Source organism: Urtica dioica, chromosome 12 (genome assembly GCF_054948205.1).
Source record: "Urtica dioica subsp. dioica isolate 48M chromosome 12, U.dioica_male_clone48M_v1_H2, whole genome shotgun sequence".
In the NCBI taxonomy this organism is placed as follows: Eukaryota; Viridiplantae; Streptophyta; class Magnoliopsida; order Rosales; family Urticaceae; genus Urtica; species Urtica dioica.
Window position 1 is genome coordinate 13,914,682 of NC_142767.1, and position 24,337 is coordinate 13,939,018.

Below are 24,337 nucleotides of genomic sequence, written 5' to 3' on the forward strand. Positions count from 1 at the left end.
ATAAACTCAATAAATTAAAAAAAAAATACACAAATAAACGTTTTTGTTTCTGTAGTAGTCGTAGAAGTAAGAAGAGTACTTGTTTCGGTTTTACTACATCAAGTCTCTTTCTCTCTCTCATCTCTGAACCCGCCTGTTTTGGCTCTTTTCTTTTCAACTCTATCTCTCTCTTCTGTTGCAGAAGAAATCAAAGAGGAAGAAGAAGATTAGATCTTTCTCCCGCGAATTTGAATCGCGTTTGACTGTGAGTTCGTTTTGGTGTTTGGAATTTGGATCCGAATGAAGGCTTCGACGGCAGTGGTTTCGCTCAATCCTCTCGTAGCCTTCGAGCACAAGAGGTACGACCACGACTTTCCTAGGGTTCTTTTTTACTTTTGTTCTGCGATTCAATTGGCCTTGTGGTATGGACTCAATTATTTTTATTTTTTTGTGGAGCTTAATTACTCTGTGCTTGGTTTCAACCCGGATCGAGTTTTGAATTGCTGTGTGTATGTTTGAATTCGAGTCTTTGAGCTGTTCGGTCTGAACTTTTTTTAAGTGTAGCCAGTGATTTGGTGTTGATTGTGGTAGATTGAGATCGTGGAGGTACAATGTTGAGTGTATTGAGACGTTGAAGTGGTGTTTATGAACTAATGTCGTGGTCAGCCATATACTGATCTCTGAAATATGTTCAGTTACTGTTTCTGATTGAGTTATTTTGCATCGAGGATCATGTGTATGCGTGTTTGTTGTGATTATGGGTAGAGATGAAGTAAATAATTGGCATTGGTGTTTCTGAGCAGGGATGCGTATGGTTTTGCGGTCAGGCCTCAGCACGTTCAGAGATACCGAGAATATGCCAGTATCTATAAGGTGGTGTTGTGATTCTGATATTTAAAATCTTGTCTACTGAAATTTATTTGTAATTGAACGAGAGTAAAGGGGTAAAAAGGTGTATTATTTGCTTGTATTCACTTTTATGTTGACTTCCCATAATGGGGTGTTTGAATTTTGATAAATTAAAGTTCTGCTTTACACTTTCAGGAGGAAGAGGAGGAAAGATCAGATAGGTGGGGTTCATTTCTGGAACTCCAAGCAGAATCTGGAGAATTGCTTACCAACGGAGGATCAAAGATAGAAGATAACAAGTCCTTGAACGACCAAGCTTTAGTGCAAGAAGCAAATGCCAGTTTGGACGGTGCAGATGATATTAGTGGCCTAGAACATGATTCTGATAAATTAACTGATAATATTTCCAATAAAGAGGAGCCCGCTATTAAAGAGGCAAAGACTCATGGGATCCAGATATGGGCTGAGATCAGACCGTCTCTTCAAGCAATTGAGAATATTATGAGTGCCCGTGTAAAAAAGAAAAGCAACTTGTTGAAATCTGACCAGGTGGAAGCTGGGAAAGGTCTTCCTTCGATTGAAGAGGCTAAGTGCATTAAAGGAGTGTCTGAGGAAGATTCCGAGGATGAGTTCTATGATGTGGAGCGGTCTGATCCGACTCAAGATATTCCGTCGAGCGACAACATGAGTTCTGGTGCCTCTGACGGTACGGCTATAGAATCTTCTTGTCCTTGGAAAGAAGAGTTGGAAGTCCTTGTTAGAGGGGGAGTGCCAATGGCTCTCAGAGGAGAGGTGTGTTTTGTACCATTAAGCTGCCTCTATAAGATGAAATTATATTTTTTTGTCCCTGAACTCCTTGTTTTATCTCCAAACTTGCAGCTTTGGCAAGCCTTTGTCGGTGTGAAAGCTCGGCGCGTGGATAATTACTACCAGGATCTGCTAACTCCAGGAAATAAGTCTGAAATAAGTGTTGATCAAGATGCTCGTGATCACGATAGCAAAACCAAGGAATCTACTACAGATTCCATTTGTGTACCTGAAAAATGGAAAGGGCAGATTGAAAAGGTTAGCATCCTGGAGTACTTTTATTTCTGAGTTGATAATTTTGGTTTCTTACTCTAGTGTCCTCGTATTAATGCAGGATTTGCCTCGGACGTTCCCAGGTCACCCAGCGTTGGATGAGGATGGTAGAAATGCCTTGAGGCGTCTACTTACTGCCTATGCTCGACATAATCCATCTGTTGGTTATTGTCAGGTACTTGTCACCCAATATATTTTTGGTAATAATGTACAGACCATGGTATGTAATCCTCTCTTTCGATGTATAACATTTTTGAAATTCTTTGAATTCCCTGCACACTTAGGCTATGAACTTCTTTGCTGGCTTGTTACTGCTTCTAATGCCCGAGGAAAATGCCTTTTGGTAAGCTCAGGAACTCGATTGAGTCCATGATCTTCATCCTAGCTATTGCTTGACTGTATCTAATTAGAACATTTATGAACAGGACCTTAATGGGCATCCTTGACGACTATTTTGATGGTTATTACTCGGAGGAAATGATTGAATCACAGGTAGATATCATTACAATGAATTGTAACTGCTCTGCTACCATTCAACGTAATTCCACTCTAGCCTAAAATTTGAAGAATTTATTTCTTTTCCATTTTCTAGGTAGACCAACTTGTTTTTGAGGAGTTGGTGCGCGAGAGGTTTCCTAAACTTGGTTTGTGGATTTGTCTACATTTGGTGCCTGTACAATTTCTCATTTGCACATACGACTTGATCAGCTACTAATAAAACTTGTTTACCAATTGCAGTCAATCATCTGGATTACTTGGGAGTGCAGGTGGCATGGGTTACCGGGCCTTGGTTCCTTACCATCTTCATGAACATGCTTCCATGGGAAAGTGGTCAGGTTTTATATATATATGAATCTGAATTTAGTCCTGTTAGAGAGTTCATCTTACGGCATTATATTCATGTTGTATGATGCATGGCTGTTCTCAATTTGCATTTATAGGTGAAATCATCAAAGCTTACTAATTTTTTTTTTTTTTTTCTTGATTTTTGTTCTCTCAGTCCTCCGAGTCTGGGATGTTCTACTTTTTGAAGGAAACCGCGTCATGCTATTCAAAACGGCACTTGCTCTGATGGAATTGTATGGTAATGAGGAAATCCTATTTATCTTTTTTATTTTTTGAAATTTATTTTTCAAGCAGTAGTTTGACGTTTATGTTTTAAAAATCTAATGTGCTAAATTACTGTAGGCCCTGCATTGGTAACGACCAAGGACGCTGGAGATGCAGTGACTTTACTACAATCACTGGCTGGCTCAACATTTGACAGCAGCCAACTCGTATTGACCGCTTGCATGGGTTACCACAATGTTAATGAAACTCGTTTGCAAGAGTTGAGGAATAAACATCGACCAGCTGTGTTAGCTACGATTGAGGAAAGATCAAAGGGGCTTAAGGCATGGAAGGACTCTAAGGGACTTGCATCAAAACTATATAGTTTTAAGAAAGAACCTACTAAGAAAGGAGATAAATTGATTGATTCACAATCAAATGGAAGCTTATCTCGCTCTGAGTCTGGCTCCTCCGCTGCTGATGACGTCCTTATTAACCTGACGGGTGATGGAGAGTTAGATTCTCTTCCAGATCTTCAAGAGCAGGTCTATACTTTTTGTCTGGCCCCTTTGTTATTATTTTTTTCATCGAGTGGTAGTAGTGGACCTTGTCTTTGCCAATGCTACTTGCTATTGTTCTTGATCTTTTTCAGTCTTATAATTAATAAGAGAAGTGATTTTCACTATTTTTATTTATTTATTTCAAGACACAATGAGAGGTTTCAGCATATTTCTCATATTGCACTTATGGTGGTGATATGACTAAATTGTAGGTGGTGTGGTTAAAGGTTGAGTTATGCAAGCTGCTTGAGGAGAAGAGATCTTCAGTACTGAGGTTAATTTTCTCTTCCTGATGTGGAACATAACCGTTTTTGCCAACTATTTACGTCAACCAACTGATGATCTAATGGATTGCTTTTCCTGAGTTGGCTGAGACATATAACCCTAGCTTCTAGTGAGCCTAAGAATTGGCGTTGTAGAGTGATCTCTTTGGTGATTTCATCTAATTTTATTCCTTCTTTGTTTTCTATCTATTTTACGACAAGCTTGGCTTTCATTAATGTTCTTTTTTCTTTACATTTTTTTCTGCAAATAAGGAAGGTTGAAAGAAAAGCCATAAGATTTAGCAATAAGTTCATTTATGCAATGTCTAATAAAATTCCTTTGGCCACTTACTTAATTATCTTCGAAGGTAATATTTACTTATTATATCTTTTCGTTTCTTCGTTTTTCTTAGATCTGAGGAACTGGAAACAGCTTTAATGGAAATGGTTAAGCAAGATAACCGTCGAGAATTGAGTGCCAAGGTTTGATATTTGCCTCAGCTTAACACATGTTATTATTTAAGTGACATTTCAAACATGCATCCTTTTGGGCACTGAGTCGTAAGAATCAATGCTTAATGAGGTATAAGTACATTTTTAAGAGTTTTTAAGTTAAACTAGGATTCTTTACCTTGTTTAATTTTATTCGTTTTATCTTGATGTCCCTAATTAATGAATTTGATTCAAAATTATTGGAAAAAGCACCCTGAAGTATTAGGCTAACAGGGTTGAACACCTAAATATAACTAAGAGGTCTGACCCCAAGGAGTTAGTCTAGTGGTAAGGGCCAATGCTGGGATGTGTGGTTAGGCGCATGCTGGGACGGAGCCAGAAACCTAAATTAGGGGGGATGATACGCCAAAAAAAAAAATCAGGGGCTAAATTGTCAATTTTTAGGGTAAAAAGAAATTGGCAAAAAGTGTAGAAAAAATATTGAGGTGGAGCTTTAACCCCCCTTAGGCCCACTGTAACAAAAAAGGTTGGGCCATTGGGAGGTCTCCTAGTCGAACTGCCAGCGCTTCGTGGGCTTAGTCGGGCGAAGCCCAGATACCCTCGGTTATCAATATATATGTATGTATATATGTGTGTGTGTAATGAATAATCAGAATATCGCTTTAAAATGTCTTATGTCTTATGTCTCAATGGGAAATAGGATTTATATAAAACGTCTAGCTTTTTTGTACGTCTTATCATCCCGTCTTTTATTGCCAGGTTGAGCAATTGGAGCAAGAGGTTGCTGAGCTCCGCCAAGCTCTTTCCGACAAACAGGAACAAGAAGGTGCCATGCTCCAGGTTAATATCAATCTTTCCTGCTCTCATACCAGTTTTTTTCAATTATTATGTAGCCTTATAGTGGTTAATGTGGTTTCCCGCTTTCCCAGGTCTTAATGCGGGTAGAACAAGAGCAACGGGTCACAGAAGATGCTCGAAGATTTGCCGAGCAAGATGCGGAGGCACAGAGATATGCTGCTCAAGTGCTTCAGGTAGCTTTTAAACTATAGGCTGTTTTCAATTGCATGCATTCTCTAAACAAAAAAAAAAAAAAAAAAGAATTAACATGAATAGGCTTAAAAGCTGCCTTCGTTTGGAGTTGGTTTCTTTACAGACGAATTTTTAACCTGTATCCAAGATCAGATTGGAATGTAGTACAAAATATCCTTCAATTCACAAATTAATCTTTTGATTAAATGAAACAGTGCCTAAACTTTGTTCTCAAGAACGTCTCTCTATAAAAGAGGAATGTGTGAATTTCAGATTTTTCAGTTTTTCATTCTTCCTCCCGAACGACGTTGTCAGGCTTGATGTTTTATTTAACTAACTGATGCATTAAGAAATCAGTCATATTTGATTTTTCACCCCACCCAAATGTTTTACTGCTACATAACTGGTGTAGGAAAAATTCGAAGAGGCTACAGCTGCACTGGCGGATATGGAGAAGAGAGTGGTAATGGCCGAGTCGATGTTGGAAGCTACTCTTCAATACCAATCTGGACAACAAAAGGCTCAACCTTCTCCAAGGTGGTTGAAATGTTTTACTCTGTTTTCGTTGGTGATCTTCGGTTTGTATATTGCACCTCCATTTATTTTTTATATTTTCTTTCAAGAGAAGCCTTAACCGGAAAATGGAAACGCCTCGATTACTTTGAGATGAAAATGAAAAGAAATGACTTTTGCAGATCCTCTCGTCCCGACTCACCAGCTCAAAACCATCAAGAGCAGACACAAGAAATACCTGCAAGAAAGATTAGCCTGCTATCTCGACCATTTGGACTAGGCTGGAGAGAGCGAAACAAGGTTAGCTAGCTTATAATAACTATCTGCTGAATTGGACTGGTAGGGCTTATGTAGAAAACAAATACATGTCACTATGTTTAAGAGGAGCAGAACAACTGAACAGTAGTGAAAAGAACCCATAATGGCCTTGCAACTTCAATCTTGTCATTGACAAAGGGATCGACATAATTTGTGTGATTGTGTCTTTGGTATCGAATTTCTGTATCATCTCGTGAGCTCAGCGTTTGTTCCATGCATGTCTTAGAAAATGATCCGATGCACCACATAATCAAGCAAATATAGAGTTTGCAACATCTGCTGAAATATATGTTCAATACACATGCTAATTTTTGCCATAATTAATTTACTCAATGCAATAGGCAACAAACGAAGGTAAGCCAGGCAGTCAAGAGGGACAAGATCCCAGCATCGAGCAGAAAGACACAAACGGCCATCAAATGCAAGATAAGGAATAGAGGCAAGAAAGCTATTGTCGCGCCATATAGATATTGCCTATAATTCAGTATTATGCTATTTTCCATTTGGTAGATATGCCTTTGTATCCAATTCAGGGAACCGAAGAGGATTTCCCTATTCTATTCTTTTTTTTTTTTTTTCATTTCTTTTTTGTTTCACTGGACAACCAATTTATTCCATTGTTTGTTCATTGAATAGAAGTAATACAGTTTGGGGGGGGGGGGGGGGGGGGGGGGGGGGGGCGGGCATAGAGCGCATAAGAAATGTGAAGTTGGGGGTATTGTTTACGCAGTGTAATTTTTATTATGATAGAATAATGTGTTAGCGACTATGCTTCGTAATACTACGTGTAGTTTGTTGGCGCCTCAAAATTTAGTGCTTGTATAAATTTTTCACGCTGTGCAGTACATTCGATTTCCTTTAGTCTGCTTTTGCAATGTTAAGTTCGTCCGTCCTTTGGCGTGAAAAGTTTCGTCACAACTAAGGTCTTTTTAGCCCACATTCGGTGACAGGTGATGCAATTTTTACAAGAACACGGAAATCAAACCAAGTTGTCAAATTCAGCATCAAACAATGTTCTTTTCCGAGAATTTTTCCGTAAATATAGAATTGTCTATACATCCTCATCTATCTTAACTCATGAACATCGAAAAAATGACCCAAACCAACAGACCCAACCGTCGAACAAAATATTCGAGAGCTCAATTTATGGTATGATTAGATTGCGAACGAATTCTCAAACAAGTGGTTAATAGAGGTGTGGGTTTGAATTTGAAAGCGATGAGTTGAACAACGTAACTCCTTTATTTGTAGGTCACGAAATCGATGTATTACATGGTTGAAATATATATATATATATATATATATATATATGTATATATATATATATGTATATATATATATATATTTTAAGGTGGGATTGATATAGTTTAGGTGGCTTACGTAGCCAATTTTTTGTTTTTTGTTTTTTGGTGAAAAATGGTTAGGACCAGACTTCATTTCACATCCGTGCAAAACAAAGGTTTGTCTGCAATAATTGCAGAGATTACATGAGGTGGGGCATTGTTGTCCCAAGTAGCAATATTATTAAAATTTAAAGTAAACTGAGCAATAATGTGAGCTGGGACATTAGTTGAACGAGGGGAGAAAAGGAAGTTGCAAGCTGCGAAGGTGGCTGAGAGATCCAGAATGTCGTCGATGACTAGACCAAGTTCAGTGCACGGCGAAGTCGTAGACGACATGAGCTGAACAATAGCAAGATCGTCAGAGATGATAGTGACCTGGTGGAGATCGCGTTCTTTTGCAAGATTGAGGCCTTCGAGGATTGCCTTGGCTTCTGCTATGTCCGGAGCAAGGAGGGCGTGGATAGGCGCTATGCGGGAGGCGAGTACTAATCCCGTAGTGGTCCGGATAAGTACTCCTATGCCACATCGATGGGTGGAAGTTCTGATCGCTGCATCGACAGTGATGATGGTGTTGGAGGTAGATTGATAAGCGCGGCTGAAGGAGTTCGGGGTAGCTCGTGCAAGGGTAGGGCTGTCTGCAGTGGAGGGATCTCGAGACCGAGGCTAGAGACCATCTAGGAGACGGGAGGTCCAGTCTAAAAGAAACCGGGGGTCGAGGCGAGGTTGACCGTTGCTTACTTGATTGCGGTACGTCCATCGTGACCAAGCCAGGGCCACAAAGAAACGAAAGGCGTCGGGGCTGAGAGTCGTAGTTGCGTTGGAGAGGAAACCTATACAGTCCGAGTTAAAGCGGGGATCTATAACATGGTCTAGATCGCAGCTTTGCCAAAGAGCATAGGCACCGGGGCATGTCCAAATTGCATGAGTTATCGTCTCGGGAGCCGATCTACAAAACAAGCAAACAGGGTTAAAAATAATTTTCCTCCTCGTGAGGGTGTCGTTGGTTGGTAGCCATCCATGGATGAGTCTCCAAAGGAATTTTTTATTTTAGGTGTAAGATTGTGTTTCCAAAGACACTTCCACCATGACGCCGAAGAATTGGAGCTTGAAGAGGCAGTGGTTATGTGAGGGTAGGAAGGTTGGTAATATCCGCTCTTGACGTCGTACTCCCCGTATTTTGAATAGTGCCACCTAAGACGATCCTCAACATCACAGGAGCTTATGGGAATGTCGAGAATAAGGGTAGAATCCTCGGGGTTGAAGATAACCTTAATGAAATTAGAGTCCCAATCTCCGTTGCCTAGACGGAGGTCAGCCACCATTGTGTCATCCGGGATGTACGGGTTTTCAATGAGGGAGAAAGAGGTGGACCGGGGCAGCCATTTGTCGTGAAGAACTCGAATATTCTCACCATTCTCGACCCGCCATCGAGCCCCAGAGAGAGCAAGTTCACGTCCCCATAGGAGACCTCGCCAGAAAAAGGAACATCGGTTTGGGATTTTGGCCTTTATGAAGGTAGTGTTGCGGTGGTAGCAAGCTTTTAGGACTTGGGCTGTGAGGGAATGTGGATTGCGAATGATTCGCCACACTTGCTTGGCTAGTAAAACTTGGTTAAAGGCTTTGAGGTCTCGAAATCCAAGGCCACCATCCGATTTACTTTTACAAAGGCGTTGCCAAGTGCACAAATGTGTTTTTTTTTCCTCGGTTGAGCCCCACCAAAACCGTGCTAAGAGCCTATGGATTTCGTTGATCAACTGTTTCGGGAGGCGGAAACAACTCATGGCGTAGCTAGGGATATGCTGCATTTCGGATGTTTTTGTAAGGCAGTTTTTTTTTGTTTTTTTTTTAATTTTAATTTTCATTTCGGATGTTTGTGTTAAAAATTTGAATTTTATTTTTGAAAATTATGATTCCCCTATTTTCATAAAAATAATTCCATATTGAACACTATGACAGATAGGGCTTTTTGTCGCATCCAAAAGTGATTTGGATACGAATTTTGATTTTATTAACAATATATCCAATATTGTTACGTGTTATACATAGGCAGATTAAAAAAATCAAATTGAAAGGCAAATTTATAAACAAGTAGCCTACTTATAGAGGAGACTTTTAAATTATAGCCTAACTATCTATTTATTTAGGGAAATAGTCCATATTTCGCATACTTCCAGAATTGCCATTGGTTTCATAAAACTTCGTTCTTATGTGTTTGTTAATTCAAGATTTTTTTCCAGTTATTCATCATCGGATTTGAATCATGGAATCGTTCACCAAATCGGAGACATGTATTTTGTTTTTTCGAATGGTAAATAATATTTACCATCGAATGGCCCGACTGTAAATATTATTTACCATTAAAATTATCCTACGATTTGCAACCACGATATTCGACGAGTCATTTGGAATAGATGTTTAGGATCGTCGATTTCGTAGATGTTCTTCTATTGTTCTTATATTATCTGTTCGTCTAGGTTAATCATTTAATCATTCTTAGTTTATGTTTGCCTAGTGTAGGTGTTTAGGTTTCTTAAAACTTCGTTCTTATTTGTTTGTCAATTCCAAAAAATTTTCCAGTTATTCATCATCAGATTTGAATCATGGAATCGTTTTCCAAATCGGAGACAAGTATTTTGCTTTTTCGAATGGTAAATAATATTTACTATCAAATGGCCTGACTGTAAATATTATTTACCATTAAAGTTTCAGAGTTTCGGTTATGGTGTTCTATGGGTTAATCGAATTGGAAATATTATTTACCATATTTTATAGTTAATCTAACAGAGAATTGATCGGAGATGCGGGGTAGGGTTTCAATTATGGTGTTCTATGGGTTTATCGAATTGGAAATCATATTTACTTACCATTTTTTCCAAGTTTGAGAACGGAGACGCTTCGTTGGCTTCGGAAGTGGCGAAATCAGAAAATTGGTTACGGAAAAGAAGGTCGGACGCAATATCGGAGAATTGAAGGATTCAAAATTGACGGAGAGTTCGGAGGCAATATCGGAGGATTGAATGATTTGGAGTCGGATGCGAAAATTTTGGTGTTTATTTGATGAGGGGTAGGATATGAATATAATATTGTTTGGTAGTGGATTGAGCTAGTTACCTAATTTAAGTAATAGTTGGACTAAAATTTTAAAAGAGATGACCAATTTGGGCTAGATATTTAACCGACCTACCTTTACCTCTATTTGTCGTTTGTAAATTTTCGTAACTTCAAAATTTCCCGTTCGCAATCGTCGCCTCTCCTTTTTTTAACTCGCGTGAAGGGTTTGTGTGAGTCAGATTTATTTTCTCGTTTTGCACGATTATCATAACTTCTCGAAGTAGTACCCATTTTTATTTAAAAATATAATGACGCTGAGCGGAAACTCTGAATAATTTACGCATGTAAATAATTGGTCTTGACTATTTACCAAAAACTTATTAAAAATTGACTAAATGAAAAAAATAAAAAACGTAAATATGAAATTAGAAATGTAAATGAAAATAATTTAATTATCATTATATTAGTACCAAGTTGGTCACGAATTGAGTTGATTTCGTGATACATTGATCACGAACTGGTTGCAATTCATGATCGATTTCATATTAAATGTGTCAATATTTGAGTTTTTGTTGATTTTTGATAAGTGACAAACAAATCGTATTATTGCTGTCAATTTCTCATAAGTTAAAGGTATGACTATTTGGAAGATTTTTTTTTTTCATTTTGCATTAAAAAAATTATTTCATGACTATAATTGTTATGAAAAATAGTGTTTTCACGGCATACTTGTCATAAAATAATGCAGTTTATTCATAACTCGCGTGAAGGGTTTGTTTGAGTCAGATTTATTTTCTCGTTTTGCACGATTATCATAACTTCTAGAAGTAGTACCCATTTTTATTTAAAAATATAATGACGCTGAGCGGAAACTCTGATTAATTTACGCACGTAAATAATTGGTCTTGACTATTTACCAAAAACTTATTAAAAATTGACTAAATGAAAAAAATAAAAACGTAAATATGAAATTAGAAACGTAAATATGATAATTATTTTCTTTATCCATAAATATTTAATTTTTAATCGAAATTAGACTCACCATAACTCGGAGAATAGGAAATTTCCCTGTAACATTTGTATTCATTGAAGCGAGGTTGGAGGGAAATCCAACAGTGAAATGGAGCGTGGAAAAGGGGGCGGAGCTCCGGTAGATCTTCTGGAAGAAGCGGTGGGTCCCACTCCGACGGCGGGAAGAAGTGTTGTGGTTGAAGACTGCGTCGACACGAGCGCCGCCTTTGTTCTTCACCAGTTCCTGAAGCGCTCTCTTTCTCTCTCTTCCCCGGCCGTCATTTTCCTCTCCTTCGCCCACTCGTTCTCTCACTACGATCGCCTCCTTCGTAAACTCGTACGTCTCTCTCTCTCTCTCTCTCTCTCTCTCTTGTTGGGTCATCTCATTACAGTGTTGGTTTTGCTCATCTCAGGGCTGCAATTTATCCGCTCAAAGGGACAATAACAGCTTCATTTTCTTTGACATGCTTATGTGGGAAAGCCCAGGTGAGATTTCCATTTCGATTGTGTTTGAATAGTGTTGTGAAGCCTTTGAATAATGTTTGAATTTAAAGCACAATTGTAAAGCTAGAGGCTTTCTAAAAAAAAAAAAAACTTTTTTAACGAGTAAAACTGATGGCTTCAGTATGATAATTATTTGATTTGTTCAGATGGTGATAAAGAAACAAACGGCAGAGACGGGTTCGTTGGTCTTTACGGGAAAATTCGGAAGGTTGTAGAAGCACTAGCGAAAGAGAGAAAAGAGTCCATCACAGTGATGATAGATGACGTGTCTCTCATGGAAGTGGCTGCGAATGGGCGTACGAGCCTCGTGCTAGACTTTCTCCATTACTGTCGTGCTTTGACTTCTGAACTCGTGAGGCACACTGACTCCGTTTCAACGCACCATCGTTTCCCCTTTTTTTTTTTTCACTTTTTCCGGGGTTTCAGTTTCATTGTGTTTCTTATCTTTTTTACAGGGCTGCTCTCTGGTCACTCTTCATCACGCAGACGTATATCTGAGATCGGAGAGGCCGGCGCTTCTTCTGCAAATGGAGTATGATGCGGATATCGTGATCAAGGCCGAGCCCTTGGCGACTGGATTGGCCAAAGACGTCCATGGACAGGTAAATCTATATCATCAAAGCCATAAGCATCACTTCATTAGATTTTTTTTTTAAAGGTATCTGAAATTTAGGTTTCTTCGCTGTGTTTGTTGCAAGTTGACGGTGTTGAATAGAGGCAATGATGGGCGGGGATCGAGGAGGTACAGTACGTGTAACTTTCACTTCAAGGTAAAGGAAAACAACGTCGAGTACTTCTATCCCGGGAGCAGGGTTTGAAGCTCACAGGCTCGTCCGTTTTTCTCCGTATTCGATGATTGTTTGCGTGTCATGAGAATCTCAAGCTGTGCTATCTGCCATCGGGGCTGGGATAAAGTCCACATGATGTACGTCTTTTAGTCTGTCTGTTTCTTTGTTATTATAGTTTTGCATATACCCATGTTTGGATGTTGATCTACTCTCATCATTGGAATGCATAAATCGGAATCCGGAGTTCTTTTTTTTTTTATGTGTAGTTTTCCTTCATTAAAAAAAAAAAAAATCAATACAACTTGTGAAGGTCCAAAAGGGCTTCGGCTGAATAAAAGAACAAACTTATCAAAATACACATACGCCCCATTCGAGAAATATAGTTCATATGACTATTTTGAAGACTTTGGAAGTTAAAAAGTCTTCCAACCCATAGGTTAAGGGAAATTAACAACAATAATATCAATTATTTGTCGGTTACTAAAAATCAACTAAAACCCAAATATTGACATATTTAGTACCAAATTGATCACGAATTGAGTTGATTTCGTGATACATTGATCACGAACTGGTTGTAGTTCGTGACCGATTTCATATTAAATGTGTCAATATTTGAGTTTTGGTTGATTTTTGATAAGTGACAAACAAATTGTATTATTGCTGTCAATTTCTCATAAGTTAAAGGTACGACTATTTGGAAGATTTTTTTTTTTTTTTTTTTCATTTTGCATTAAAAAAAGTTATTTCATGACTATAATTGTTATGAAAAATAGTGTTTTCACGGCATACTTGTCATAAAATAATGCAGTTTATTCATGAGATTTGTTGTTATAAAAGTTGAATAAAGCCTTAGAATGAGAAAAGGTCGATACTTTTTGTCACGGGCCGACTAATTTCTGCGGAATACTCCACTCGTGCAGCGCCAAGACTCTCACAGTCGAGGCCAACCTACCTTTCCTCGGTCTTCTTCATGAAAACCCTCACGCACTTTGTGGTCACGGCACGGATATCCTGACGGGAACTACGTCCGAAGAGTCTCGCTCGTAGCGACTAGAGCTGCATCCCAGTGCCGAGGCTTGCCCGAGCAATGCTTCGCTAACACTCGCCTCGTTCCTAGGTTCCCTCCCGTCACCTCGGCCAATCCCGCATCAGCGCTCTCCCGCGTGACTCTCCACTCGGTTGCGTGTGTGATGCCTTAGCCAAGATCAAGTCATCATCCGTTCCCTTCACGATGAGCTATCGTATGCCTCTCCTGAGTAGGCGTACATGGGACTTAGGGCGGCACCCGCACCCAAAGTCCTTTACTCCGACATCCCGTCTCGCAACTCATGCAAGTGGATGTCCGAAGGAGCAACTTGACATCAGGTAGTTGTGCTCTTCTTCTTTTGGTCATCCTATTTGGTTGTCTCGCTTGTGATTGCTTTTTCTTTGCGTCCTTTCCCAACACCTAGCTTTCGATGTTGGTTGGACAACTCTCTGAAACATTTCTCATGTAGGGTCTCTCCCCCACTCAAGCTTCGACACAACGCTGCATGCTCCAAACAAACTCTCGTGCAAGGTCTCTCCCCCGCTCGAGCTTTGACACATTTTTGACGACACTTCGATACACTACCTTGCTATGTCATTTTTCCACTCAATCGCCTGCTTCAACTGAGTGCATCGCTTAAGTTCGAGGTCTTTGTCAACTTGTCTCAATCTTTGTTAGACTAGGCGCGAGAGTCTTTGCTCCAATAAGTCTCGACTCCGCCCACTAGCTTCACAAGTCATGAGCATCATACAACCGGTGCACGGTCTTCGTCCCCACAGACCAACCAACACGGCACTGGTTAGTTGCACGAGTTTTACATTTGACTCGGACTTCGTCCAACTTGTATGCAGGATCTTCGTTCCCATAATCCCAGATACCACGCACTCGTCTGAATCTTGCGCACAATGCGATGAAGGGAGCCCCTCCCCCACCTCATCCCTTGACTATCGACTCACTTTAGTAGCTCCCATCTGTGGAGTCATACTCACTTGTCATCGCACACCTTTCTCTTTGCCTCGGGGAAATGGCTTGATGCTGCCTTCACCACTTCGGCGAGCTTGGCGCGCATATCCTCTTAGGAATCCCTTCTTTTGGTATCCCAACTTGATCAGGGTCTCTTCGACGATCATCCACTCTTTGGACTTTGTCTCAACTTAATCCTCCACAAGGCCGCTCTCCTGCGACGTGGTTAAGTTTCAAACCATCTAAACTTCCTAGCTTGTCGGCGGTGTTTCTACACGAAGGTTGTTGAGAAGTCTTATGTGACTGATCTTGGGACACCTAAGCACATGGTAGGTCAACACCCCAACCCTCTCTACGAGTACACCTTTGCGTGAGGCCTTTGCTGCATTCAAGCATCCTGATCTATCTTTTGAGTGATGCTTGCTTTTGGTAGACCTACATGCCGGCCTTCATTGTCGAGAACAAGGTTACCTTGACCTTCCTTGCAACCAATGACATCGGTCTTTCTACCAATGATATCGAGGTCACGCGGACTTATTGATGCACTCTCTGCTCGATCAATTCCGCCTTCGCCTTGAACACCCTTTTGAATTTTGATGATGTTCAAGCTGTGATACCAACTGTCACGGATCGACTAATTTCTGCGGAATACTACACCCGTGCGGCACCAAGACTCTCACAGTCGAGGCCAACCTACCTTTCCTCGGTCTTCTTCATGAAAAGTCTCGCGCACTTTGTGCTCACGGACACGGATATCCTGATGGGTACTACGTCCGAAGAGTCTCGCTCGTAGCGACTAGAGCTGCATCCCAGTGCCGAGGCTTGCCCGAGCAATGCCTCGCTAACACTCGCCTCGTTCCTAGGTTCCCTCCCGTCACCTCGGCCAAGCCCGCATCAGCGCTCTCCCGCGTGACTCTCCACTCGGTTGCGTGTGTGATGCCTTAGCCAAGATCAAGTCATTATCCGTTCCCTACACGATTAGCTATCGTATGCCTCTCCTGAGTAGGCGTACATGGGACTTAGGGCGGCACCCGCACCCAAAGTCCTTTACTCCGACATCCCGTCTCGCAACTCATGCGAGTGGATGTCCGAAGCCTAGCCCTTATCCTTTTGATATCCGCATGTCTCGCTCACGCCATGCGTTTCAGGCTGCAAGTCCCGCTAATAGAGTCGGACCTCGGACTCCTCGCGTTAGGGACATTCCTACCTTCTGTGGCACGAGAATGTCCATTCGATGATCAATCCGATTCCCCTGGGGTCGACACTAAGAACCTAGGAATCTCTATCTAATAACCACCGTGTGGGATAGAAGGCGCGCAATACTGCCCCCATGGCAATACTTGTCCGAGCCTATGCCAACTCGAACGACACACTAGTACTCTTCGACTATGTATGCCCACCCCGCGTGCCTGCCTCTTCGGCACACGGGAAGCTCACTTCAGTCACTGAGACTGTCGGTTGGTGGAGAGCTTTACACCAAGGTACCCCGAATAGAGACCGTCAGCATCCTGCCGTCTAATTTGCTATGACTCCCGTGAGTGACCGGGTCTTTGCCTTCGACTCCCGTCCGAGATCCCCTTAGACTTCCTATGGAGATTTCCATCGATGCGGGACGTTTGCCCATGCTTGGCACACGTTTCCCGCCTGTCTCAGGCCCCCAGCGGCCTCCCAGCCGGTTCGTCTCCCGGACGACTGTGACACTTTTGGATTAATCCCCATATTTTAAGCAAAATTAAAAGTGTATTCTAGTTATAAGGAGAATTATCTTAATTTAAATATTGGTTTCAATGGCTGAAACTCGTTCGTAGCTTGTGTATATACTTCTTTGTAGCAACTTACAATCAGTTTAGTTAATACAATCATTCTGACGGTCAACTCATTCTCTCCCACTCTCTCTCTCTCTCTCTCTCTCTCTCTCTCTCTCTCTCAGTTCAATTATCTTCTGTTCCTAAGATCTTCGCACATATTCTTGCCGTCTTTTAATCCTGCAAGTGCAAAATGTGTTTCAGTGTAGTCAACATTGGGTTGAATTTTAATCCCACCATCTGGAACTAGTTCACGTCCTTCATATTTTTATTTTTATACATAAATGTTTGCTGTCTGTAACTTGTCACAAGAGTCGGACTTTCATAGAACTGAAACACATCAACTGTTTATATTCTCCTTCTATCGATAGCTGCTATGATTATTTTCTGAACCATGCAATAATAAGCCATTTAAAATGATGTTTAAAACATGAGCTTTTGTTCCTCTTTTTTAATTTTATTTTCGAGTTTCTTTTTTTTTTTTAAAAAGGAGCTTTTGTTCCAAGGAAATCTGCAGGCGAATCCTCCAAGGCAGAGAAGCCAAAAGGGAATGATGATAAAAATGCAAGGACAAAATCTCGATGAATACATGTAATAGATGAATATAAATAATATATAGACACTAGACACACAAACACACCGGCTTTATTGGACGGAGATATCTATCTATCCTTCCATGGGATTATCACCCTATCTCGAATACTATCACAACCTTAGAATATTAGCACACTATTTTAGGGTACAAGAACAGCCTGATCATGAGCACTTATTTATATTTCTGAGATACTAGATAAACCATGATGCTTCAAGAAATCTGGAAATGCACTATGTAGAGGGCCCAAAATCAGGTTCCTTATTTTGCTGCTGTTTCCCCTTTGGAATGAATTGGCCTCGAACGCGCGGTCTCTGCTCTGCTAGCTGTTTTCGGCTCTGGTAGCGAACCTGAAGAGCAAAAGTTTGTGAGCACAGAGAGATACATGAAACATGTGAGGGAGAGCAAGAGTGAGAGAGTCGTTGTATATATTACCTTTTTCTGAAAGCATCTCTCTTGCCTCTTCTGTCGGAATCTCTTTAGAGCCGCTTCTCTTTGGGAGAATCGGTCCTGGTTCTCATCTTCGTTCACGCTCGCACCGCACTTCTTGCTTCTGGAGTTTGAGCTCTTCTTGCTGGAAGAACCGCTCTGCGAGCCTCCACGAGACGGAGTGTTTTCCCGATCTCGTGCGTTTGGGATCGCCGGCTTGTCTGCGGAGCTCACTTGTTTCGTGAAATCGTTGTTGGTTGATGATCCCATGTCGTTGTTGTTGCCGCTGCCGTTAGATTGTTGGTTCGGAGGCGTATCTTTTGAATTACTATCGTTATTGTTATTATTATTATTATTAGTAGTATTATTATTATTATTATTATTATTATTATTATTATTACTTGGCGTCGAATCTGTTTTCGTCGCATCCAAGCTATTGTCGTCTGGAGAGCAACTGCCCACATTCCCGGTCTGTGTCTGGTTCGCGGTTGAACCACCATTGTACCTACAAGTTTATTTATATTTACTTATTTTTAGTTGATGTTTGAAAGAAAAAAAAAAATGTCGCATGAGTTTTTACCAACAGATGTGACTTTTGGGCCTTTAGACGCGACTTTTATGGCATCTAAAAGCTTGTTTTGTCGTAGTGAACACGCTTACTTCTACACCTAAATATTTCAGTTTTTTTTTTCAAAGGATTTGCTCACCTTGAAAAGGCGGAGTCATCGGAATGTTGAAGGCTGTTTCTATAGTGGGCTGAGTCTTTGATGTCTCTTTGCCTCTTGAGCATTGGCTTGAGGACAGGTGTGTCGTGTGCGTTGCCCATTTCCGTGGCGAAGTCTCCTTCAGAAACTCCAGTGTCTCCATTGGAGGATGCGCCAAGAATATCTACGGCCTTTGTGCTGTCGATGTCCAACTCTCCTCCCTCCTCCACCGCCCCATTTTCCTCGTCAGCAGCGCTGTCGCACATCCCGATCTTCAAGTCCTTGCCCATGATTTGTTTATCTAATTATCAAAACCGCCATCGCATCAGAACTTACTCAATTTCTGTCAAAGATCCCACATCATAACCATAAAGGAACATGACAACTGATTTTGAGATGAAACTTCGTGATACTTAAACGACATCAAAAGAGGCGTTACCAAGCTCATCAGCATGGCACGAGGCTGTTTTTCGTTCCCCCTCATTGGCCCAGCTGTTGCCGAAGAGTTGTTTTAAAGGCTGAGAGTCGAGAAGCTGATCCGTTGGCAGTGTTGACTGTGGGCTGCCCGTCTTTGTCCTCGGCCTCTGCAAAAGCTAACCAGTTTAGGGTTTTTTCTTCATGTGTCTTAAGGCTAATTTTGCTAGATTAAACTTATCGTACGTACATGAGCTCGACTGTCACTTGCGTTTCGGAATTCGCTTTCATCGCTACTTTCGCTATTGTTCTCTGAATCTTTTAGAGTTTCCGGCGAGTTTTCCATGCATATGCCGCTTCCGCTTCCGCTTCCGCTTCCACTCCCACTCGCTCCGTTAGACTGAGGAAAATTAAAAAAATATATATATATGAAAGCCATCCCGAAGAAGAGAACATTTGTAGGTGACATCGTTTGAGTCGTCACAGCCCAACAGTTTGTTTCACAGTTAGTTAGTGGCGGAGGTCATACCTGAACCCTGAAGTGTGAAGTGAAGCATTGCTTGGTGACATAGTACTGAAAAAAGGAACTAAAAACTCACAGATTGGTATTTTCTCCAAACGTGTTGCCAGAGATTTTTTAGCTCATTCTTTCGAATAGGCTTGAGTAGAAAGTCGACCGCGCCTTTGGATAGGCACTTCAAGACCATGCTACTAGAATCCTGAGACGACATCACTGCAAAAAAAAGCCGTATCAGATTCCAAAGCATTACAAATGAATTACGAAAATTAGTATGTATAAAAAAGAGAGAACGTACTAACGACAGGGACGTTTTTGAAGCTGGTTTTGGTCATGATTTTACATAAGAGTTCAATACCGGAGAGATGAGGCAGGACCACCTCGGTCAGAACTACATCCACGTCGCTCTTCGGATCCTCCAAAACTTTCCAAGCCTGTTTCCCATTTTCCACTGCTGTAACTGCCAACATTAAAAGTACAAATATGCTGATTATAGATCTCACGAGTCTGTTTAAAATATGTTCTAAAATATTTGATATTAATTAAGATTAATATGCTTTATGATATGTTTAATGTATAAAAATATATATTGTACATACATTTTCATATATTTGTATAAGAACAATTTGTATCTGTAATAGAACGTGAATAAATCTTTAAATTAACCATTAGGTATATAGCGATATTTACAGTTTCACATTGCTATATAGCCAACTTTTCGTCAATCTTAGGTAAATAATCACGTCCATGTATTTACATGCATAAATTAACGTAAATACTCCACCATTTTATTTCGATGAAAGGGCAAATCAGGAATGTCACGTCATTTTTATGGCTATTTACCTAAGATTTACGAAACGTTCTATATAGCAATCTCAAACGTTCTATATACATTTCATTATGTTTATGTTTAGTTCCTTATAAATTGTCCACAGTTATACTTTGATTTTTCTTAAAAAATTCAGCAATATATCATTAATAAATATATATATTTATATAAATTAGTTATGGTCTTATATATTTTTAATTATAATAAAAAATAAAAATATCATAATCACCCGCGTGCAATGTTTTTTTCTATCTAAAGCATGGGGATTTTCACATAAGTCAAAATTGTGGATGAATCGAATTTGAAAGTGTATAGGGTTCGGCTTTTATTGGTCAGCGTTTTGGCTTATTTTTTGTTAGATGATTTTGTTTCCCTTAATTTTTTTTGTCCGTAATCCGTAGTTTGCATTTGAGACGCTTTTAAAAGTAGTCGGTTACACATACAAAAAAATATTTAACGTGGCATTTGATAAATGGAGAAGAAAGTTACTATGGATGCTAGAGTATTAATATTAATGCACCCTCTTTTAGTTATGTATATAATGGCTTTAGCAAAATCATTAGTCTGTTACTTGGACTGCTTCTTCTTGACAAACCTAACTTCAACATATAATTTTTTTTGCAACAATGATGGGGCAAAAACTCCCGCAAAAAATTAGTACTACTTGTAGGCTAAAATAGAAATACTAATTCAGAGCACTAGATCACCATTACAATATAGGATTGGAAGCTCTTTGCAAAGTCAGTTTCAATATTATTAACAAGGCTATAAAAAAACAATTAATTTGGAAGCCAATAGGGTTTTAATATTCTTAGAAAAATAGTTCGAGAGTTTCGCATTATGTATAAAAACATTGGTATTACTGTCAATAAAACTAAAGAATTACGCATATTGGCAAAAAATTTACTGACACCTGATATTTGTATTTTTGTTTTAAATTTTGCCTAATTTGTTAAAAAAAATAGTCAAACTTTGATGCTTTTACAAATTTTAAACTTAAGTGGCTATTATATATATATATATATATATATATATATATATACATGAGGTCAACTCATAAAAAAATACAATTAAAGGTTATAGTTGAACATGTAATGCTAAAAGTTAGAATGAAAGCAATTTATGACTTGAATTAAGACCAAAGAGAAAACGTATATGTCAAAACAAGTTTGAGACAATATGTAATAAGTATAACCAGACTCTGATGAGCCAAGCCATGACCACTATGGAACGATTCAGTAGGATCTTAAGAAGCAGATAAAAGCGGATTATTGGCAGGGAATAATGGAAGACACGAATAAAAAAAAAAAGGGATCCGATGATAATAAAGTCATCTAGATAATTATTCCCAATACTTCTACGTCATTTAGGAAAGAACCGATATAGAACTAAAGCAGAACTATCCGCAAATAAGCGGTCATTAATCATTAGTTATTATCATAATACAAAAAAAAAAAAAAAAAGAAAAAAAAAAAGATATCGCATATAAGAAACCTAAATGACGCTAGTGGCAACATGGATAGCCCTTTTCGTAGTAGATAACTGATTTAGTTTCGAAGGATATGAACGAAACATCATCAAGAAGGAAGGTGATTTGTGCACCTTGATCTTGCATGAATTATTACGCATGATTTTAAATGTTACCTTGTGTATATAAATATATGGTTTAATGGCGTATATAGTGATAGAAAGAAAGAAAGAAACAAGTGTATAATAATAATAATGATAATAATAATAACCTTCGTAGCCACATCTCCGGAGCAGCGCAGCGACAAAATGACGAGTGGATTCATCGCTTTCGACGAGAAGGACGTTGAGAGACCTCAAAGGAAGGAACTTGTCCCAGCAAAGCTTTTGCTTTGACTTCCTGTCGTTGACTTCGTCTTCAACATTGTCGTTTCTCCTGCACTCAGAATTGCTCAGAGCACCATTTGTAATATCGTTCTTCTGAACGATCCCCATATCACGCGATCTCTTGTTCCACGGAAGCTCTAGCACATATCCCGATTCACAAGCCTGGTTTTCACACAATTTTAGGACCAAAATAATTATTAATACGATACCCAAAAAAAAAAAAATAACACACAAAGAAAGAGGATTCCTTTTTTTACCAAGATGTTACTGGCACTATGTTTCAAAGAACAATTCAACACAAGCGACGCTGGCAATTTAAGCTCAAGAAAAATCTGAAAACAAATTACGAAGCTTGTGTGATGTCTTGTTTCTTTTCATTTCAAGATAACTTAATTTTATTTTTGAAATTTCTATATATATGTATCTTTTGTTTTCTTTAGTTTTCATGCTCAAGAATTATAGATGATTAATCAAAATAAATGAAGAGTCAGAGAACCAAAGAAGCGAAAATAATATACATACACCAGTCTTAGAGAGAAAGAGTGAGAGAGAGAGAGAGAGAAAGAGAGTGCGTGCCTGTGTGTGTGTGTAAACGTTGTGTGAGTGACATATTTATGTCTCTCTCAAAACTTCATTCGCGTGCTCCGTTACTGGTTGAGAAAAAAGTTTCTTTTTTTTTAAATAATTGTTTTCATTTGCTCGAATAATTTATTTACTTTCTACAAAAGCTCTTGTAAGTTAAATATATAAGGGAAAATAACACATTTATACCCTGTGTTTTAGTGAAATGTCGAGTTTAACCCTCGGTTTTCAAAAATGTCGAGTTCATACCTTCTGTTTAACTAAAATGACGAAATTATACCCTCTGTTTAACTAAAATGACGAAATTATAGCCTGAAATGAATAACAGCGTCACAAATCTTCCTTTCATTGATATTAACTCTTATATAAGAAAAACCAAATCAAATCTAAATCAGTGCCCTAACTTCCAAATTCTCAATTTTGAAATAAAAATAGTCTTAAATTGAAATTAAATAATAAAACTCATACCTCCTAAGAAATGACTTCATTCCGTGTTCGAATTGTAACTCTAAATCCTGGATTCTCTGTTCGAATATGCGATTTTGATGACTATCAACTATCGATGTTTACCCCTTTGCCTCTTTCTGTGTTTTTCACGATTAAGAGACTGTTGTTTATTTTTTAGTTTTTAAATAAATTACATATATGGCGCGAATGAATAAAGATAATTGGTGTTTATATATAAATATTATAGTCAACGTCAATAAAAAGTCAATAAAAAGAATATTCGTGACACTGTTGTCTATTTCAGGGTATAATTTCGTTATTTTAGTTAAACAGATGGTATAATTTCGTCATTTTAGTTAAACAGAGGGTATGAACTCGACATTTTTGAAAACCGAAGGTTAAACTCGACATTTCACTAAAACACATGGTATAAATGTGTTATTTTCCCAATATATAAACATGATAAGTGTGTTGTATCATAATGCTTACAGTTAAATATATAAAAAAAAAAAATAATGTGTATTGTAAAATCTCTATATGTGATTTCTAAAACATTATTAGTTAACATTGGGCAATATTTCAGACAGTCAACTATATAACATTGGATTCCTATATAACATTGGGAAACTAATATGAATAGTGTTTTTAAAGTGGCACATTTAAAACAATGGTTCTTTTAAATCTTTTTAAAAAAATATTGTTTTCATATTATAAATAATTGAGATTATTTCCCTTATAAATAAAACGATAAACATCAAGTAAAGTTAAATAGAACCTAAAATTGTAAACAAATTTTAAAAGAAAATCTATAAAGATAAAAAAAAAAAAAATTGATTGTTTAAGACTTCAAAAACACTTCTTTCGCGATAAAGACTATAGTCACGATATATTCTTGTTATTAGTTTCAATAAAACACTATAATATGCCATTTTCACTATTATATTTTTAAATTACCATGACCTCCTGTCCAAGGGGGAAAAAAATGAGTCGGAGCCTTAATTGAGCTCGGATTCAAGTATAGTACGAGAGATTCATCTCGGCCCTCAAACCCACAGAGCAATTTACTATCGCAAAGGCTGAACCTTAAAAAGCATATTGTTGCTCTCCTTTTAGAGATCCTCTACACATTTAAAGTAAATAAATATAACCGTCATTATGACAATATGGTTAGGGTCAAGCGGCTATCTAACCTTTTTCAAGTTTGGACTTGACAAAATAGCCCAAATTTTTAAAGTCGAGGCAAACTAGCCCAAAATTTAAAAAAACCTCAAAAATACCCTTCTGTTATACCAGATGACAGTGATTGCCAAACGAGAAGAGTGGGGAAACCCTAATTTCGAAGAAGATGAGGTCTGGCGACAAGGAACGCAATGGCGACGACAA

General features: G+C 38.9%; 3 protein-coding genes across 3 annotated transcripts; 2 read left to right on the forward strand and 1 right to left on the reverse strand.

Moving 5' to 3' along the window:
• Positions 1-5: 5 nt before the first annotated feature.
• Positions 6-6,747, forward strand: LOC149379341 (uncharacterized). The gene is made up of 18 exons (XM_089602649.1): positions 6-338; positions 783-852; positions 1,024-1,620; positions 1,708-1,893; positions 1,970-2,083; positions 2,193-2,251; positions 2,334-2,400; positions 2,501-2,552; positions 2,647-2,739; positions 2,909-2,992; positions 3,097-3,503; positions 3,731-3,792; positions 4,195-4,264; positions 4,994-5,074; positions 5,164-5,265; positions 5,676-5,800; positions 5,959-6,076; positions 6,436-6,747. The coding sequence occupies exons 1-18, from the start codon at positions 280-282 to the stop codon at positions 6,529-6,531; spliced, it is 2,442 nt and encodes an 813-aa protein (XP_089458775.1). The 5' UTR covers positions 6-279; the 3' UTR covers positions 6,532-6,747.
• A 4,782-nt stretch (positions 6,748-11,529) lies between these two features.
• Positions 11,530-13,145, forward strand: ELP6 (elongator protein 6). The gene is made up of 5 exons (XM_089603260.1): positions 11,530-11,836; positions 11,913-11,985; positions 12,150-12,355; positions 12,459-12,605; positions 12,702-13,145. Exons 1-5 carry the CDS (start codon positions 11,609-11,611, stop codon positions 12,819-12,821), a joined length of 774 nt encoding a protein of 257 aa, XP_089459386.1. The 5' UTR covers positions 11,530-11,608; the 3' UTR covers positions 12,822-13,145.
• Positions 13,146-17,117: 3,972 nt separating this feature from the next.
• Positions 17,118-22,084, reverse strand: LOC149379343 (two-component response regulator-like APRR3). The gene is made up of 8 exons (XM_089603302.1): positions 21,811-22,084; positions 19,541-19,702; positions 19,325-19,458; positions 18,976-19,125; positions 18,751-18,895; positions 18,315-18,612; positions 17,614-18,112; positions 17,118-17,528 (listed from the first exon to the last, which is right to left on the reverse strand). The coding sequence occupies exons 1-8, from the start codon at positions 22,031-22,033 to the stop codon at positions 17,412-17,414; spliced, it is 1,728 nt and encodes a 575-aa protein (XP_089459428.1). The 5' UTR covers positions 22,034-22,084; the 3' UTR covers positions 17,118-17,411.
• Positions 22,085-24,337: the final 2,253 nt, after the last annotated feature.

Excerpts from the sequence above, each read along its gene's own strand:
- LOC149379341 (XM_089602649.1), top strand. The coding sequence starts at position 280 with ATGAAGGCTTCGACGGCAGTGGTTTCGCTCAATCCTCTCGTAGCCTTC. Across the intron at positions 339-782 it reads GTAGCCTTCGAGCACAAGAG|GGATGCGTATGGTTTTGCGG; the intron begins GTACGACCACGA and ends GTTTCTGAGCAG. Across the intron at positions 5,801-5,958 it reads AAGGCTCAACCTTCTCCAAG|ATCCTCTCGTCCCGACTCAC; the intron begins GTGGTTGAAATG and ends TGACTTTTGCAG.
- ELP6 (XM_089603260.1), top strand. The coding sequence starts at position 11,609 with ATGGAGCGTGGAAAAGGGGGCGGAGCTCCGGTAGATCTTCTGGAAGAA. Across the intron at positions 11,837-11,912 it reads ATCGCCTCCTTCGTAAACTC|GGCTGCAATTTATCCGCTCA; the intron begins GTACGTCTCTCT and ends TGCTCATCTCAG. Across the intron at positions 12,606-12,701 it reads CCAAAGACGTCCATGGACAG|TTGACGGTGTTGAATAGAGG; the intron begins GTAAATCTATAT and ends GTTTGTTGCAAG.
- LOC149379343 (XM_089603302.1), bottom strand. The coding sequence starts at position 22,033 with ATGGGGATCGTTCAGAAGAACGATATTACAAATGGTGCTCTGAGCAAT. Across the intron at positions 19,703-21,810 it reads CCGGAGATGTGGCTACGAAG|TTACAGCAGTGGAAAATGGG; the intron begins GTTATTATTATT and ends TAATGTTGGCAG. Across the intron at positions 18,896-18,975 it reads CAAGTGACAGTCGAGCTCAT|AGGCCGAGGACAAAGACGGG; the intron begins GTACGTACGATA and ends TAGCTTTTGCAG.